This window comes from Haemaphysalis longicornis, unplaced genomic scaffold, assembly GCF_048455015.1.
Source record: "Haemaphysalis longicornis isolate Haplotype H1 unplaced genomic scaffold, Haemaphysalis longicornis Haplotype H1 scaffold_10, whole genome shotgun sequence".
NCBI classification, from domain to species: Eukaryota; Metazoa; Arthropoda; class Arachnida; order Ixodida; family Ixodidae; genus Haemaphysalis; species Haemaphysalis longicornis.
Window position 1 is genome coordinate 4,792,100 of NW_027526204.1, and position 19,463 is coordinate 4,811,562.

The 19,463-nt window shown below is 46.5% G+C and overlaps 1 protein-coding gene across 1 annotated transcript in view; it reads right to left on the reverse strand.

Annotated features, from left to right (window-relative positions):
- Positions 1–18,950, reverse strand: part of Rok (Rho associated coiled-coil containing protein kinase) — a 97,113-nt gene extending 78,163 nt beyond the window's left edge. Inside the window, 2 exon segments of the mRNA XM_077688800.1 lie at positions 1,494–1,586; positions 18,271–18,950. Of these exon segments, the coding sequence (XP_077544926.1) occupies positions 1,494–1,586 (93 nt within the window). The 5' untranslated portion in view covers positions 18,271–18,950.
- Between the last annotated feature and the right edge of the window lie 513 nt (positions 18,951–19,463).

Sequence of the window (19,463 nt, forward strand, 5' to 3'; positions counted from 1 at the left end):
TTTCGAATACGAGCATCTTTGTTTTGGTGTGTATATAGATTCTAAAACATGGCAACAACAACAAACCTAACTTAAGCAAACAGCACCTAACACACGCACTAGTCCCCGATAAACAAATGGTACAACAAAATTAAAAATGACGATTAAGACAGGATGGCAAAGCATTGGAACAAGAATTTGGCATGCTTTGACATGAAGAAATGCGGGTTCTTCCACCCACTACCAATGCAAGGAGTATACTTGACTCTCTCCACCAGCTGGTATGCCCAGTACTGCAAGCATTGCCAGAGAGTAACAACCCTCAATTCCTAACCCATGCCATTAAATTGACGAGAAATTTCTTTTCAGGTTATAAATGTTTAACAAGTGACGTCCGTCTCCAGTTATATACGACAGAGTTAGCACGCACTTGTTTCGCGTGAGGATTGCATGCGTCAGGCTTTTTTGCGCAGCGTCAGTGTCGTGCGAAAATGTTGCCCCAAAGAGGCATGCCACACACTGACGCTTGCAAGTTTGCTTGTCCTGAAATTTCGCAGTGAAAAGTCTGGAATAATGGCTTTTAACAAAATATGTGGGAGTGTGGACAAATGAAGACAAAAGCTACTCAAGAACTCGTGCACGACAACTTAAAATTACAAGAAAACGATGTGCTCAAACTCTGTTTGTGTGCATAACAAAGTGCAGCAGACAGTTTGGAAAGGCAGAATGGTTCTAGGCGCTACATTTGCAAACAGCTTAAAATCAGATGTGCTATCATGCCTTGAAGTAAACGAGAGAACGGTGCGCATAGTAAAACAACTAACAAGGCAGGGAATTCACCGAACCAAGCTACAGAATAGAACTTCAACTCAGTTTATGCCACAGAAACACAAAAAACGCCAAATCATACAAACGTAATGAAAAACAAACAAAACACTACCGCAAATATCCCACTTGCTCGTACCACGCAAGCTCAGCACAGTGTCGGCCCATATCACAGGACGTGCGCTACGGCAGTGCAGGAAGATTAAGGCAGGGTGCAGTCTGAAATTTGAGGAGCTCAGAGTGAAATACGCTTTGAAGAGAGGTTCAGAGCAACGGATCCACGTAAAGTGTTTCATTTCTACATGAAAGACACAAACATGCAGGGGCTAAAAAGGACTAGAAGGCCAATGATGAGATGCGGAAAGGTCAGTGGAGAAGCAAAGACAGCCACAATAACCACGAAACAAGCAAAGCAGGCACACGAAGGGCACAGGTGGAATCGAAATGACATCGGAAGGGAAAACCTTTATTGGAATTCCAAGGGCTTTCCGAGGCTAGAGCAGGTTGTTTGAGGAGGACGGAGAGTTGAATATGTCGGTGGAGAAAGATGCCCACCGGAAGATCGCGACCGCCTGGTGCAGTCCGAAGCCACCAAGTGGCTCAACGCATACTCAGAAGAACCCTCGTCTGTGGCCTAGAGGACCGTGGGTAGGAGAGGCAATGTTGGGCCTCCCCCATGGTCCACTCACCAGGAGTCCATCAACGTGGATCTCGGAGGCCTGGTCCAGGAGCTTGCGCTCCAGCTCCTGGAGCCTCCGCAGCCGCTCCGGGTCGCTCTCCATCTGCAGGCACGCCACGGGAGGAGATCAGGCAGGACAGGTTACAAGCTTAACCTTCCACAATGGCCAAGCACACACACCTCCTCTAGAAGGAAAACTGGCACTCGTGGAGAAACGGTGCTTCCTCTGGTCTTGCCAAGTTTCGCTAGGTTTTGCTAGGTTAGGCTATGTGCTGAGGAGTGAGACCAAGTTTAGCCAGATTTTACAAGGCTGTTCAGGCCGGTACCCCACACTTGGCCCAAGAAAGAGCAGTACCTTTAAAATGGCACAGTGAAGGGTGCATACATGCATATGCCCTTGTGAAGAAAGCCAGCTTCAGTGTCACGTGGCAACAGGGTGAAGATGAGGCGAACATTGGACGATGGAGCAGCGATGTATTTGCATGATGAACTATGGTCAGGCGGCCATGACAGCGCAAGCTGAGCCCGTGCCGATCCCCTGGAGCTATGGGCCACTGTCCTTTTTCTGCTTCCCGTAACAACGCCCTCTATGCAGTGGTGCACCCTTTGCAGGCGACGCAGATTTTTTTTCTTTGCATTTTTTTTCACTAATGCCACCGGAGCAAGCTAAAGCTTAAACAACTACACTGCTAAAATTTGTGTCCTCACAGGAGACAGAAGTCCTTAGTTGCACCAGTCCTGTGAGGTTTTGGGTTTTAAGTTAGTGCTACACATTTTACACAGTTGTTGCAATTTGAACTATGTTGTTGGGGGTTTCAACAGAATGATGCTGTCAACTTGCAGGGCTGGCAGCTTGGGTAACAACACCACCACACTGCGGTTAGAAACAGGCACCCAGGGAGGGCGCCCCCGTAGCCAGTCAGATGTGTGACGAGCCTGCAACTAACCGAGAGTTGGGAAGTGACTTTTGAACATCCGCCCGTCCCATAGTTTGAAGCACAATCTCAAGCACTAGTTTCAGAGGAGAGAATGAGGCCTGCAGTAAGTGCAAGTAAACTACAGTGCTTGCCCCGCTGGGAAAAACGTCCCATTCTGAACTTCAGGCTTTTGCAGCTTGAAAAAGCACAACCGATGCCAGCCCGACCAGTACATTTCCACGATCAAGGGGCTTCATTTATTTAGCAATACATACTGCTAGCCCAAGCATGCAGACATAGCCGAGTGGGGCATATGGCCAAGTCACAAGAATCTCCCATACCCTCCCATCACATCTCTTGCCCCATCCCTCGCCTCCTGGGAGCTCTGGCTGTCTCCCCCGCCGACAGGCCAGGCTGATTCTGCAGCACTACGTGGAACTGGTGAATCGAAGACGACTGCATCATGGGTCCTGCTCCCTCCCCCCTCCACTCTCTCCCTCACATACAACTGCCGCCATTTTGACGTGACGCTTGTTTTTTGAGCAAGGAAACAATGGCTGGCGTGAGAAAAGACTCTCCAATGGGTCAGTCGTTTCAACAAGCTGTGATGCATCAAATTGCACCTACTTGAAAATAGAACATTCCCCCCTAAAACACACAAAACACATTCTTGGCAACAAGTCAGAACTAGTTGGGAACTGGACGTCTTCTGCACACATGCACGGTGGGCTGTCCCACACTGGCACTACACTGAGAGGAAGATGCTTTTTGGCCAGCACCTTGGCATTACACATACTTTTGGTTCTGGTGCTTCTCTTTTCACATCGTGATAACCTAGCCACGTTCAAGTTACCACAGTCAACACTCTCAAGGTAACAAAGCCCACCCACAAGTGCCTGGTCATGGTGCCCGGTTTTCAGCGCAAGTGATGTACAAAGCTGGTCTCACTCTAAAATCTGTAATGTTCCGTTTATTCTTATACGGACGATACGAAAAAGGGCAAGCTCATTCAGCTTCATGCTCCAAGACACCGAGCTTTGTTGAGAAAAACGCGCTGACACTGGTCTGTGGACCCCGTTGTTATCAGGAACTTTGGCTACTCTTGGCCCCAGCCCTTTCCACCCATCTATATCAGGTGTGAAATGCCCCTCGCTGAACCATTCCCAGTTCTTTCTAAAAATAAAATTCATGCGTTGTTCGAATTGGGGAGGAACTGGCGAGAAGAAAGATTGAACCAGGCATGCTAATGAGGGACGATATACGACGCTAATTTTGATGCCTTGCGGTGCCACATAGACAGACTTTCCTTGATAAAATGTCAACATGCATGAAACTGCCCTTTACACTTTTTTGGGAAAAATGTGTTCACTCATCTTGCCACAATATACCGTAATTACCCGATTCTAACGCGCCCCCGATCTAACGCGCACCCGATTTTCCAGGCAAAAAACCGAAAAAACTTGCAACTCCATTTGTAACGCGCAAGGAACTTTGTGAGCGAGAGAAACGGGCGATTTATTCCCCGAAGTAATCTCACTCATCTCACTCCTCGTCGCTCTCCGAGAGCTCCTTGTCGCCTTCCGCTGACCGCAACATCTCGTCATTGGTGCCGTCAAGCGCGTTCACGATGCCACACTTCTGAACGAACGTTCAACCATGTTCGATGGGATCGTGGCCCACGCCTCGCATGCCCATCCCGTGAGCTTCTCCATAGGCATATGCTTCAGCCAACCACTCGTTGTGAACGCGTGCGAGCCGCTCGTAAGCCGTGAAAGCGGCGCACCTTCGTTGCCGCTGCTGCCATTGCTGATATCAAGCATGCAAGTGGAATAATTTGACGATTTGTGTGAACGCCGGAAGAAAAGCCCAGGCGCCTAGATACAAAAAATTGTTGCTAAAAGCTGCTTGGCGCCATCTTGAGATGGCGATGGCGATGGGTGGAACGAAATTTCAGCTGTTTAGGCAGTTTCGGTTTCGTATCCGATTCTAACGCGCATGCGATTTTTCGGCCTATTTTTGCGGAAAAAAGGTGCGCGTTAGAATTGGGTAAGTACGGTACGACTCGTTGATGACACCACATAAGGCAAAAGTTGTCGCCACATAACATATAATGTCAAGAAAGCTAAAAGCAGCAAAAAAGCTTGTTTATGTGTGTCTTATGCAATGATAGTTTGCAAGCCCTTTAAAATGATACTTCTATTTTTCTACGGGTTAGTTACTGAAGCATGCTTGAAAAATTGCAGATTTGTTTTTTTATTAGAAATCGCTCAATCTTACTTAAATCCCAACTATTCGTACAGAATCATTATTTGCCTGGTATTCGCTTCGAAACCAAAAATCCCTATCCCCACATCACTTCGCGCTTTGATTTGTTGCAGTCGCCATTGAAATCTGTAGGTGCTTGCATGCTCACAGGACTGCCAAAGCAAAGATAACATGCATTTGTTGTGCCAGCACGTCATTTCCAAATGATGGCCGTTGTTTTGGAGAATAAGACCCATGGTCCGACACTTGAGCGCATCGCCAGGCGCTGCTATTGGTTTTGGGGCTGTTCACCTTCAAGAGGCTGCCAAGGCCTCCATACATTTTTAGTCTGGCTTTCATGAGATGCAACAAAATTGGAGTGAACGGCTGCAACGTTATGGCTTGGAAGCACAATTCTGTGCACACACAGTCAAGCGCACGCCGTCCCCTAAACATTTAGCCTTGGAACTGCCCGGGAGAGGAAGGAGGAACCGCCCCTTTCGATTGTGCCTCTCCTCAAATCGTTCAAGAGCACCCCTGGACACTCCGAACACATCACTTGGCCTCCTTTTATGTAAACATCCAGACAGCTGCAACATAAAAAACAATGAATGGTCGAGGAGAAAGCACAATTACTCACTGTCCTTGCTTTCTTCTCGACTGTCCTCTGCTTTTCATGTGGAAGCGGCAATTTCCTGTGACCATTAACAAACTTGCCCTATCCCAAACAATTCAAACCCAAAAGACTGGGACAGTGAAAGCTCCTTCACAGAAACAACAGAGTGTGCCCGGTCGCTGTTGGCCCTGCCCATCAACAGCACCACAGTGAAGCCCGTGTTCTGCCACACGCAGTCGCGCTACCGAAACAGACCAAACAATCTTATGTTGAGCGGCATCTTGCCCGCCGTGTCACCAAGTTTCGAGGTGTCTGCTGCCGGCACTGTCAACCGACTGCAAGGAAGCGACTTGGAACACATTAACAGGGCATCTGCAGGGGCTACTTGGTGCTGTATCGCTGGAGCGGAAAGCGCTCACACTCCGAATGTTAACAACGAGGACAAGAAAGACAACAACACCAGACGAAGCACAGTTGTTGCTGTCTGTCTTGTCCTAGCTGTTAATATTCAAAGCATAAGCGCTTTCCACTCCAGCTCGAAAACAGGTACGGTTCAGCAGAAGTGCAAGTTCAGCATCTTCCAGGTGATCTGAACATGTGCGACAATCACTGTGCATAGTTGAAGTGCCAAACATTCAAAAAGCAAAGGTGCACAGCAGGGTGGAGCATATGTTAAAAGGTGAACAAGTGCCTTTATCTATTGGCGGTGAGCGCGAACACAGGCGGCGCTGCGAAGCGCGCCTCCGTGACGTCAGCTTAGGGATTCTCGCATTTGTCGTCTGCTTCACTCAGGATCGCTCTCCCTGCTGTTTCTTTGCGCTCGGTCAACGTCTGATGCTTGTCCGCACCAGAATTGGCGTGTGGGTAACTTTTTATCATAATAATAGGCTTAAAATCGCATACACTAGCTCATGGTGTCAATTAAAGTATAGTTTTGGGTACCGCTACGGGAGAAACATTGCCGGCGCCACCCCATTCCTTGCGAAGCCGGTCCTGTGCGGAGCGCGAAGAGTCGGAGCTAGGCGTCAGCTTCTCATGTAAGCATTCGAACAAAAGGAACAGTCAGCTGCTAATAGCCAACAACAGCGAAAATGGAAGACCAAAACAAATTCTCGGCCTTCAGGGCATTCGGCTTTGGCAGAAGGCATCACGATTCCCGTTAATCATATGTAAGGTAAAACAGTTTTTGCAACCTTGCCGAACGCTCGAACGCGTTTTGTCACATCACTTTACGTTGTCAAGGCATGAAAGTTTGCCGACATGCACTATAGACTGCAAAAACTGTAGGTTGAGTTCCAAATAACCCAGTGTGTATATACGCGCGTGCTGATTCTATACCAGTATGGAGGTTTATTGAGCAAAACGAGTCACGTCTTCGTTAAATTTATAGTAACACATATATGTTTGTTAAGACCTGGAGGGATATTTCGGAACATTTTGCACAGCCATATCTTCCCGATATTCGAATATCCGTTATAGGAAAACTGCACTCAAGAGGAGGAGCAGGAGTAAGGGGAGGAGGGGAAAACTTTGTTTAACAAATTAATCGATCTGGTTAGTGGGCCGGGTTCTCAGTCCAGATCAAGAGAGTAAAAGTAATTTTCTTCAAATCATAGAACGCCATCCCGAGTAGAATAGGATTTGTTCTTCTCGCCTGGAAGGGTTGAAAAGCAATAAAGAGCTACTTGGAATTCTATCTTCGGTTTCGAGTCTTGTAATATATGCAGGTATACTATTTTGTAAGTTAGTTAGCGAGTATATCATGCCTTCAAGACCGTAATCATGTCATCATTGTTCGAGTTGAGAGTCAGTTTTTTATGATAACGATATAATTACGATAGAAATTCGGAGCACAAAAGCCGCCTTCGAGTACTGTGGACCACGTTTAGGGCACGATCGCGGTGGCGTAGCACAAACCTTCTCATTGTATTTGCATGTGAATAAACAAAGCACGCTGCGGATATGCACCTTCTTGCACGCAGCCGTAATGAAAGCCAATTTGTGAAGAAGGGAATGTATGCCATACAAAATGAAAGAAATATCCACACGACATTTCTGAGGCTCCCAAACATCCCAAAACCTCCTAATAAGAAGTTGGTGACAGCGCAGGAAAATTAATGCGTAGGGCAGAAAAAAAAGCAAGAAACATTAATCCGATACAAGACAACAACGAAAGAAACAGAAGAAAGCCGCTTTATTTCCTGCTGTGCAATGAGCGTGTAGAGGCCGCTGCTTGGTACGTCATATTAGACTGTTGAGTCTTCATAGGAGCATCTTGAAAATACTGCAGGAAAGCCTACGCATTTTGAATACTTATCGAGAAGCTCTGATCGCTGATCCTCGCGAATAAGCAAGAAAGGACGAGTTACACACGGTCTTCTGGCCGATACTCTGAAGAAAGTTGTTCTCTCTCTCTTCGTGTGTTGCAAAACTTGTGGGGGATACAGCTTCAAAATTATTCAGATGCGTCAGAAGCTGGCAAAATAACTGAGTCGCTAGATATACGCTTTTTAACGCACTACAGCAACGAAGCGGGCGATTTCTAGCCCAGGCACTGTTGCCCCTCACAAGCGGAGTGTAGCAGACAGCGGCGCGAATCCCTAAGCCGACGTCAGAGCCAGGGGGCGCCACTCAAAGGTCTCACCGCCAATAGTGATAGCACAGCGCAAACCGGACAGAACAAAGACAGAACAAAGAGAACAAACAACTTTACTTGTTAGTAGGCGCTCATGTTGTTGCCTTCTCTTCGTTACGTCACTGCTTCGTTACGGCACTGCTCATACATCCATATGAATGTATACCAACGGGCCGATTCCCTGCCCCTGTCCATCTATAGTTGTGCATATTTTTGTACAGTTGAACACTGATATGGTGAATTATCAGCTACTGCGAACAAAATACAAACTTTGGTTGGTCACGCTTCATTTCAGGGAGACGTATACTTTTTATAATGAAACCGAAACCGCAAGAGCCGTGCGTTATAATGAAGAAATATCGGCTATAGTGAAGAAATATTTGGTTCGCGCGTGGCTTGAAACTGAAAAGCTAGCATAAAAAGCAAAACTAAAGAAAATGAAATAATAACTCAAGTAAATAAGAACGCAGGCTTGTTATGTTAAATGAACTTGGCTTTGTCGTGATTTCACGTTCTCATGTTCCGGTCTATTTAGTTTGAAACGCCACAAGGAGACAAGTAAGGATCGTGGGTTCAAAGCCTAGAATAATGTGATTCGGTGTGTAGGATCTTCTAGCGAGCTGCCACATTACCAATTCAATAGTGCCAATTGTTACCTTTACTGTTACAACAAATGTCAGCTACTACCACCAAACCGACTTCACTATAACGGGGTTCGACTGTAACACAGAATAATTAGTGTTACCTCTTTGGTATTTGTATTCAATTGAGTTTTAACTCTATTAGTGACAAACTGTTTTCACGTATGCGAAGCCCTACTGAACTTGCTCTTGCTTCTCCCCAAAATTCAGTAGCAAAAGCAGCGCAAAGGACAGGACAAAGTGCTTCGTCCTGCTTTGTCCCGTCCTTCGCACTGTTTTTGCTATTCTTGAATATGTGCCGACCAGCCCAAATTTTTTTTTTTTGCAGTTTCTTTGGGATTATTTACTTTCTTGTTAGTTTGGCCACATTGCAGGTTAGTGCAGGAAGAAAAACCACGGCAATATGAATGTATCAAATTTAAGAACTACCACCACAAACTTTAGGGCCAAAACAAAAAACGCAAAGAAATGTTACTTTAAATTAACAGCACCCTCATTCATTCTTGGTAACTCAAAGGTTCTGGAAGTGTTTCTGCACTCAAAAAGCAGAAGCAGTCTTGAACTATTTTTAGAACAGCTTTTTTCGTCGGTTCACATAAGATCGCGGGGAAATTCCACAGCTTATACTCCTGACAGGGCTAGAATTAACTCAGTAGATATAACTGACAAAGAAATGTTTATATGTTTTCTTGGTAAAAGAGCCCCCGGGGCATGATGATGTCCCTAATGCTTTTCTGAAGTGGTACGCAGAATGGGGCTGCTAGTGCTCTTGGTTTGGTGTTCTGCAAATCCCTTGCTGTGTCAAAGCTTCAACACGATTGGCAAAAAACTAAAATATTGCTGACAACCATGCTAACTTTCAACCAATATCATTAACCAGCCCATTGGGAAAAATATTAAAACACAAGACAACTGTTTTCTAACACAGGGCATTTTGTCACCTAGGCAGCACGGATTTTGTAGTAGATTATCAACAATGTTACATCTAGCAACTGCACCAAAAGACATATTTAATTCTGTATGTCACAACAAACTAAGTGCAAAGATCTGCCATATAACTGGAGATGGATAAAGAATTTTTTAATAGACCATTCACAATTTGTCATGTTTCAGCAATACACTACGATGTAAATCGGTTTTGTGCGCTTGCATAATTTAGCAGAGCACTCATACCTGACCGCACGCCAGTTACGTTTGCCAATATCATACCTCATATATTGATCACCACCATGTACAAGCCAGTGTGCCTTAATTTCGTACGGTGATGCGCCTCATGTTTTTTTTTAAGGACGATAGTCTTTCTTGGGCTACTTAAACCCAGAAATTTTGGTCTGTCTGTGACTCGATTCAGCCACCCGGCCAAAGTAAAACAATGCCTGCGCAATAGTCTTATACAGTCACAGCTAAATGTGCCCGTCTAAGTCCGGTGTAATGTTCATACTTGTCAATATTGTTGAAGAACAACAAGACATTATGCATATACAAGACAACAAATTAATAGAGACGTGATATTTGCAGCGTTCCTTTATAAAAAATCGTACATGTTTGATTTTGGCGAGATTAAATACTTCATCAACTGAAGAAAAAAATATCACTCCGCTGTCGCCTGCTGTCGCCCGCGCCATATAGCTTCTGGCGGCATTTGAAGAAATCCAGTGGCAAGAGTTACGAGAGGTTCCACTAGATAGGTTCCACGTTCTGCTTAGAACACACGTGGAGTAGGGAAACGCGGTTCTATAAACGTTGAAGTAGGGCGCCTCGATTCACACGCGTCTTCGCCGTACGGCAGCGTTGGCACCGAGACACCCGGTTTGGAGCAGTGGAACGCGGGAAATTTAAAATGATTTAAGCAAACCTTTGGCGTCTTCACCTTTGGAGGAGCGCGACGCAACAGGAACAACATGAGAAGTGAACGGGAAAGCGAAGGGAGGCATTTACTTTGCAAAAGTCGATAAAGACTCTCGTCTTTTAACGACATTTGCAACGAAAGGAGCAGATATGCGGCCAATTTTTTTCGAATAGGCTTTTTTTTTTTTGAGGAAATACAATAAGTACGTGTGGACTTCACGTCCAGATCAACAACAAAAAAAAAAAAACTTACCAGGTCATCACTTTTTAAAAATATTCAGTTATTACTAAGCGCAAAGATCTGCCATATTACTGGAGATGGATAAAGAATTTTTTAATAGACCATTCACAATGTGTCATGTTTCAGCAAGTGCCATCAGAAATTGTGCCTCTCACATCCGGGCGGCCAGAAGGCTTTGTTCTGGGGCCCCTGTTATTTCGTTGACATCACAGACAATATTTCTTACTGCTGACTACATCATTCACAAGTAAATTAACAGCCATTCAGATCACCTTGCGCCTATTGATTCACTAAATTTTCTGGCTAACTGGTGCAACGAATGGGTAATGTAGGTCCGAATGATGAGATCATATATTAAAATTAGGGAATTTAAATGCCGATTGAATGTACTTAGATACTCTTTCTTTCCCAACACTATTAACGACTGGAACACGCTAAAAATTCTCAGATTTCTCTCAGATTCCAATATTCTCAGATTCTAATAGCCCAACATCCATTGAAACAGCATTCTGAGTCGATGAAATAACCCACAAGTTTATCACATACAACCCACAAATGTTCACCGTGTATTCACTTTCTTTGGTTGCGCGTGTTTATTTTAGGTTACGTATTACTGCTCCTTGTAATTATGCGTTCTCTATGTTCCTCAAAATGCTGTGGTTTAAGTGTTTCGATTTTCATTGTATGCTGCTATGTATAATTGTTTGCTGTTCTATTTTTTTTCCTACTGCAAGCCCCCTAGCACGATTCCCAATGGGTGATGTAGGTACTTATAGAAAACAGTATGCATGACGATAACAAGAAAGAAACTAACAAATATGATCAGTGCACTGGTGGCACGAAACTTAAACAAGCAAACCTCACCAGGGACGCCCACAAAAATCACTTCAGCTGCACTGTGCAAGCTGCCTTAACATCACAGACGTCTTCACACAGCCGCTCAATCTACCCAGCTTCCTGGAAGCCTACACTACTTATGTCATACTGCTACCGGAACACCCCAACACTATGTGGTTTCTCATGCAGTCGCTAGCCTTAAAAAGTGAGAAAATCATGGGGGAAAGCAGCAAGACTCATTTTCAACAAATATAAGTGCACATGTTCACAAGCTGTGGCCTTGTAATTTTTTTCTGTTACTTCACAACCATTACAAAACTGACACACCACCGTACTACATACACCCATCACAATCCCACGTAAACTGGCACAACCACTCACCCACACTACATGAACACTTTTACCACAACGACACGCTCTCTTTTCTCACTTGCAATCAAAGAATGGAATTGTTTAGGTGCCTCAGTCACTGAAACGAACTCATTATCAGGGCTTGCCTCAATGATAGAGAATATAACCTCTTAGCACAATAACGCTCCTATCTCCAGAGGCACTATTACAGTGCAACCACTTGAGTAGCCAAGTGTTGCAGCACAGAGTAACAGAGGGTTCACAACAGCGCTGTTATTTGCCTGCGTATCACTGCGTTTCCCTGCAATTTCCTCTTATTCTTGTTACCAATTTCTATGCACTCGCTGAGATTACAAATCTGTGCTTTGTACGGCCTTTTTGTAACAACTGTGCATGTGAGACACCTCTGATCGGTAATTTTAGCTGACTTGTTACGGTCTCCGTTCCTGCATAAAATTATAACCACAGGAATGTGCTTTACATATTCTTGCCTCCTATGCTTTGATGACTGCTGCCTTCGCATAACATTGCTCTTTTTCTTTGCCACGTGCTGCTGAAGGGTTATGCGCGCACTATTGTCTTGGAAAGAGACTGGTAGCACTGTACATAGATAGATAAGCAAGCCTCGCCGCCCTTGGGTAGGTGCATCGTTTCTGTGCACTGAAAGGCAAGCCTGCCCTGTAGGAACTGTCACTGAGTGCGGACAGGTTAAAACAGACTAACCAGAGGAGCTGCTGAAATGGAAGCACTGAATGACAGTTACGCCAGCATGCCTTCAGCAATGCTCTGCTTGTGGCACAAAGCAATGATGCACGGTAGGGGGATATAGTGACCCACAATTATGTGTTTTTTTGCCTTTTTTCCCAGCCTCATTCCTTTTTTTCCCTCCTCTATTCCTCAGACAATGAACATGTTTAGGTGGATACTGGGCCTAAAGACGAAAAATCGCATGATGGAGTCCCAGCTTTTTTCACACATAAGCAAGTCAACACACAATGCCTACAACAGTACGAACAAAGTAAGTCACAGAAAATTGCTCAAATTGAAGACAGAAGATGTACAAGAGCAATAATCACTTTATACCTTATGACCCCAACCCAATGTACAGTATGCTTCATTAACTTAACACAGATCACAAGCACAACTGCAGAATAGCTACTCATGTGCATTCTAGGCAACGCAGTTCTGCAGATACCAAAACATTTAGAAATTGATTATATCCCATTTTTGAGTCCATAATACACACATAGTACCTTCGACAGAGAAGTTATCTAGTTAAAACGGAAATGTTTCTTTTCTCTAAAAGTGTCCCGCACACCTTTTTAAAACAGGATGGGACATCATGAAAGCTGACATTTAGACCTTGCATATTTAATGCTTTAGTTGTCGAAAATAATGATTTGCTGGCCGTAGTCCTCATACGAATAGCCCTTCATTTTCGATTTTGGATACTGTATTTGCTTACACTTTCAGATGTCTGTTAATATAAGCCATCTTTGCAAATTTATCACAGAACCTTCAAGTAATAAACCTGGTCAGCCTTTCACGTGTTTTATTTGATGAACAGTGGTCGAGTGCTTGGATTGCACCTGTAACCTTTGCAGTTTTCGCATGTTTGTAAAACTTCCTTTTGCAGAATATTTAACTTATTGTAATTATATGTTGTATAGCCCAGAATAAAGCAGGAATAAAATGTCTGCTTAAGCCAGTTAGGTATTAGTGCCTGCATTTGATAAGTTTTTCAGGTAACATGTGATAGATCGGACTTAAGTCTACTGACATGCACAGCCCATGTAAAGCTTTATGCAAACCAACACCCAAGTATTTCTGTTTAACTACTTCGTCTGCTGTGATCCCACTGTAGAATTGACTGATATTGTAGTCATCTCCCTTATTTAGTGGTTTGAATATAAGGTACTTTATTTTGCTTGTGTTTAGACAATTAATTTTTACTGAGCAGGTTAGACAGCTTTAGAGTAGAAGTTGGCGCTTCGTTCTAAAGAATTTTGTTTTCCCAGGAAAAAATATATTTGTGCCATCAGCACACATGATCATGTCAGTTGGACTAAATAACATAGAATGACATTATTTTTTACAAAAACAAAAGTGGTCCCAGAACAGGGCCCTGTGGAACGCCACATGTTATTTTCATTTTAGCGGATGACACGTTTCCTATGAATATACTTCTTACAGCGAGGTAACTTTTCAATACTGTTAGTGCTACCCCATACATACCATCCCCATCAAGCTTCTTCAGCAGAATTTCATGCTGGACAGTGTCAAAAGCTTTTGCGAGGTCTAGCAACAATCCAAGTGCTAGTACCTTTTTTTAATGTTTTCAACAATTTCCTCTTTGATATGAAGTAGTGCCATTTAGTGGATCTGCTTTTTCGAAAACTATTACAAGAATGGTTTGCAACTTGCTGTTTTATGAAAAAGTTTGTTTGAAAAAGACTGCTTTTTCAAACAAACTGAGAAGACTGTCTTCTTCAGTGCTGTCAAACTTCAAAAAGCTGAAAAGTTTTTTGAAAAAGACTGCCACTGCTGACCTGGTTCAAATATTTTAGAAAAGATAGAACTGTAATTGACTGATAGTTGTTGGTTTCAGTTTTACCACCTCGTTTGTTCCCTGAGGTGACACTAGTGACTTTCAATTCATCTGGGTACAGTGTCCGGTTTCGAACATTTGCTAAAATTGAACTAGCATTATGTGCAACATACTTGAGGGGCAGGGCTTACTAAATCTTAAATTATCTTGAATATTTCACTTAGCGATGTTGGTTAAACATGGATTTTGGCACGCTACTCCGTCGGCTAGAAACCTCCGTGCTATTAGTTTTTTTTCTACTACTGCCAATGTTAAAGTGTCGAGACTGAGCTCGTTTGCAAGTTCCCAAAAATCAAAACTTCCTCACACTGATCTTTGATGGTGCTCCCACGAGGCGGGTGTCCGCACAGCGACCTTGGACACAGGCCCCCCCGCTAGCTCCCGGCGCCTACCCCACTGGAGCGCAGTTTGCCAGAGTGGTGGTGGAGCACTCCCGCAATGATGCAGGGGCACGCATGCCGACTGGCCCAGCACAGTAGTGCTGCGCGACGCCTCATGCTGGCATCGTCGGCTAGCCGCGCTCCACTGAGCTGCTGGGCTAATTGGTGAGCAGTTCCCGTGGTGTGAAGCACAACACTGAGCTATGGACGCCTGTCCTGCCTACTTTGCACTTTATGTGGCGCTTCCAGCCACGGGAACTTGTCCTGGCAGCAAACCCCTTGTTGCGATCACGGGTCTCTGCGATTAAGTGTTGAAAAATAGATCTCCGTTTCAGGACAGTAATGTGGTCGTGTTTTGCAGAAATGAGCGCCACTTGGCAGTGTGAGGCCATGATCATGCACCAACTTGCCCAAGCGCAGCAGTGAAGCACCTGAACAGGAGAGCCGGGCTAGTTGGCACGGGGTCATCTCAACAACACCGTGGGGAGGTGACATCACGGTTGAGTGAGCAACAATCATCATTCCTGCAATGGCCACTCAAAAACACAACCACACGAGAATTCCTGTCAGGTAGAACTTCAATATCTATTGTAGCGAGCAAGAATAAGGAGGCAGCAGTCAGGCTTCATACCTCACCAGGGCTGCTCCCTTTTTTCCTACTAGACCTTTTCGTTACTGTCTGATGTCTGCTATTTTCAAAGACAACACAAAGAAAGCTGTTGCCAGTAATCTGAGAGAGGATCGATTGATGCTGCAGAGATTAAGCTACAAGCACCGCGCAAGGTGATGCAGGCAGCAGCACTCGCAACGTCCCCCGCAGCCCTTCTGCACTTGATTCCAACTTGAGACGCTGCACAGCCCCAAGCAGAGGCCCCATAAACAACACGCGACATCGCCTAGAACAGCAGCCACACAAAGGAGGCAGTTCGACCGCGGAGGCTGTAAAATAGCGACAGAAGGCAGCAGGGCCCACACACACCTGCTGCCCGCACTGATGTGACAAGCACGGCCCTTCCGTGAGCTAGGGCCCTGCGCATGGCCCCGATGCTGAGCTCTCTTAGAGTCACCATTTCTCGGATGTCCCGAAGACGCGTGGCACAGCCAACCGACACGAACTCTGCTCGGTGCCACCAGGCACGCAGGCAGTTGCCGGAGTGACAAGCATACAGTTGCTGTGTAGTACAAAGGCACGGCAACTGGACTCCCCCTCCCCGGTACGACAGGTCGTGCACTGAAGCACTCAACCTTCCCTGGCATTGCACACTTTCGTCAAGGGCCTCGTAAGCTGTAAAGTACATGCAAACCCAAGATACATTCATGAAACTGTGAATGAGTTCTACGACTGATGCCGCTCCACCGAAATTTATTCCTAGGCCAACAGCATATATCTTTGGCATGTTGTGGCTTGCTGTGCTTTTTGCGGGTAGAGACATCCCTGCAGAGTTGCGAGAATTTATCCCAGTGCTTAGGTCTCATACAAACGGACAATAGACATCACACGTAATGATGTTTCTTTTCTATTTCAATGCACTTTACACATGTGTTGTAACATTTTACACTGGCAATGTGGCTTCTTGTGGTTTAACAGCCCTGTTTCTTTCATTTGTCATTAACATCGCCCTAAATGCTGTTTCACTGCAGGTGGGCAGAGATTCGCTCATCCTGTGCACAGAAGGACCCGGGTTAAACCTGCCTCGTGCAAGCACCGCATGAAGTTGGAAGCAATTCATGCTGTGTTTTCAGGTCGACTGATTTTGCGATCCTACAAGATGGAAAGCACAAGCAGTGTGCTTTAGTTGCACCGCATGAGGTCAGTTTCCTTTCTTCTGCACAATGTCCCGAGCATGCTGTTTCGTGGCTCCACCCTGGTCAGGGAGGGAGAGGGAAGTGCCTCACATTGGCACAAAACGACGCCAGCTATCTGCTCATCCAAAAGTAGCTGAAAAGGCGTCCTGTTTTGCATAATGATTGCGCTTGCAAAGATCTTTTACACTGATCGAGCAAGCACGGCATTCAATCATTTCCTCAACTGGCGTTAATGGCGCAAGCAGAACTTGCAACCCTCCCCCCCAAAGGACTGAGCAGTATTGTCGTTTGCAAGGAGTAGAGTTTCTGGTCTTTTGTTCTTACTCCATCATATTTAATTGACCATTATTCAATACCACAATTACATTCCCCCCTTTTCAATTACACCTTGTAGCAACATGCCCCCTCTGAAAAAAAAAAAAAAAAAGCACATGCCTGCCCCTTTTCAGCATCGTCACGTGCAAAACATGCTGCTGTTTATACACAACAAACTTTCAGCCAGTGATGGTGTTTCCTTTCTCTTGTCCCAGGTGTCCGCGTCTTTTTTATGCCCAGCTGTGCCAGCCCACCCAATCTTCCACGTTAGCCATTTTCAGGGATCCTGAATAGCTAGCCTGAAATGCTGACTGATCTGGACACGGGCTGAATTTTCTCAGCTGTGTCTGTCTCAGTCGTGACGGAGACGGACTTCCAGTTGCAGGGCCCCTGACACATGCAGAAACCTTGCTCCTTTCACGTCCCATCCTGGCGTCTGCCTTCAGCCAATCAGGGTTCGCTCGGAAAGGAACAAAACTCGGAGTTCGCCCCTGTTGTGTGTGTGCCCAGCTCCGTCCCAGGCACTGCACAAGCAGGCAAGACGGGCCTCGCGGCTACGAGGCATGCAAAGCCCAGCGATTCCCGACACCACCAGCGGTCAGGTGTCTGGATGCTCGCTCCCCGCCAATTCGAAGCTGCCGCTCGGGGAACAGTGTACTGCACATAACCCAAGACAGAGCGAGTGCGAGACAAGCAGGAAAGGTTGGCTCAACTGTCCCATATATGGGCTATTTGTTCCAGGGCGGTCTTTGTGCGCACACGCATGCACATCTCGCCACTGTCACCAGAGCTGAGCCAGTTGCACCTTTGCCACGGGAGCCTCGTCTAATCCGCCACCACCGCGTTTCTTTTCGGCGCTCAACACCACTGCAGCGTGCAGGCAAGCCACGGGGGAAGCCAGTCCTCGCGGGCTCGTTTCGAGAACAGCGGAGGGGGAAGACGCGCTCCGTGAATCACTGGACGAGAACGCGTGCAAGCCGCAGGTGATCGGATGCGCGGTGTTTATTCGGCGTGCCCATGCGGCGGCCGATGACGAGTGGGCGACAGCTGCCCGCTCGTTAGCGGCACCGGGCGGGCTCCTTGGAGCGAAACAGCGCGCGGATGTCCCGTTAAGCGAAGCGTGCCCGTCCGATGCTCCCTCGCAGCGGAAGGAAACCTGCGCTGCTGTCCAGCCCCGCGCCGCCGCCGCCGACTACACGGACGACGCGGCACTGCACCCGAGATCTTGGGACGGGCAACACGCGGGCCGAGGGGCCGACGACGGCCGCGATTACGAGCGCGATGACGACGAGCGCACAGCAGGCCGAACGAGGTTTCACTTTTGTCACCGCGCACGGGGGGGGCTTACCTCCGTGGTCGTTGGGTGCGGGCCTTCGGTCAGCGCTGCTTGCTATGCGCCGTGTAAACACGGGGAGCGCGCTGTGGCCGCCGAGTAGCCCCGAGGAGAGGCCTCATAGCCGTCCGGCACCACCGCTGTCCGATGAACACCGCCGGCGGGAGGCATATCCTCTCACAGGGCTCGCATGGCCCGCCTTTGTCGCCGGGCTCCAGCTCCCACTTGTTCGCTGGCCACTCGCGGTTGCACGCACGTCTGGGCTGCTCGACGCCGAAGTTCACCTTTCTTCGCGATGCTTTTTTCCCCCGACGCAGCGATGGGAATACCACCCACACCGAACCGCTGGGCAAACGACTGACGCCAACTACAGAGAGGCAGCGAGCGATGCTGCTTCGGCTTGCTGCTGCTTTTCGCTTCCAGTCTGCTGAGAAGTGCTTCAACCGCGGTTTCGTATTAGCTCGCATGCATTAGCACGGTGCTCTTTACTTTGAGGACGTTGAGGACTATAAGTAGCAATGCAAACAATTCATTCTTTTTTGGCGGGACGGAAGACTAATTTACTCTTAAAAATTTAGGAGTTTAAAATTAAAAAGGAACCAGCACCACTAGGCTCAGCGCTTATTAAGACCTTGCAGTACGCTGAATCCTCGATTTTAATTCACCAGGAGAATTTTCGAAACGCCGCTTACCGATTATAAAGGAGGATTACCGCTAGCGCCCATTATTTGCTTTTGGTTTTGCAGTGTTCAGAAATACTGTTTGGGTGAGCCACCATAGTTTGGGTAGCACCAATCCTCCCTGTTCTGTGGTAGCACCAGTGCACAAACTACTGCACCGAAACTACGCCAGTGGCGCTTTGTTGGCTTTGCCGCTTTTGCCGTGACATTTGCCTATGTAGAAAAGAATGCGTTTACTGTTGACATAGCCGTTGCACCTGGGCGATGCGGAGGCAGGCAATGGTCCAATTAATGCTTCATAATCATTAGGTCCGATTGTGTTCCGTGTTCGTCGAGTTTGCTTGAGTGGTGTGCGAGCTGGTACTACCGGTACTACTGCTTAGAGCGATGCCAGCAGTGGTGCGGACAACTTTATTCTAAAATACTTCGGGGAGCTGTGTGGCGGCTTCCACGGGCATCCAGCACAAACCGTGCAAGCGTGCTCGCCAGATTGTTTGCGAGATCTGGAACGACGCCGGCGACAGTAGT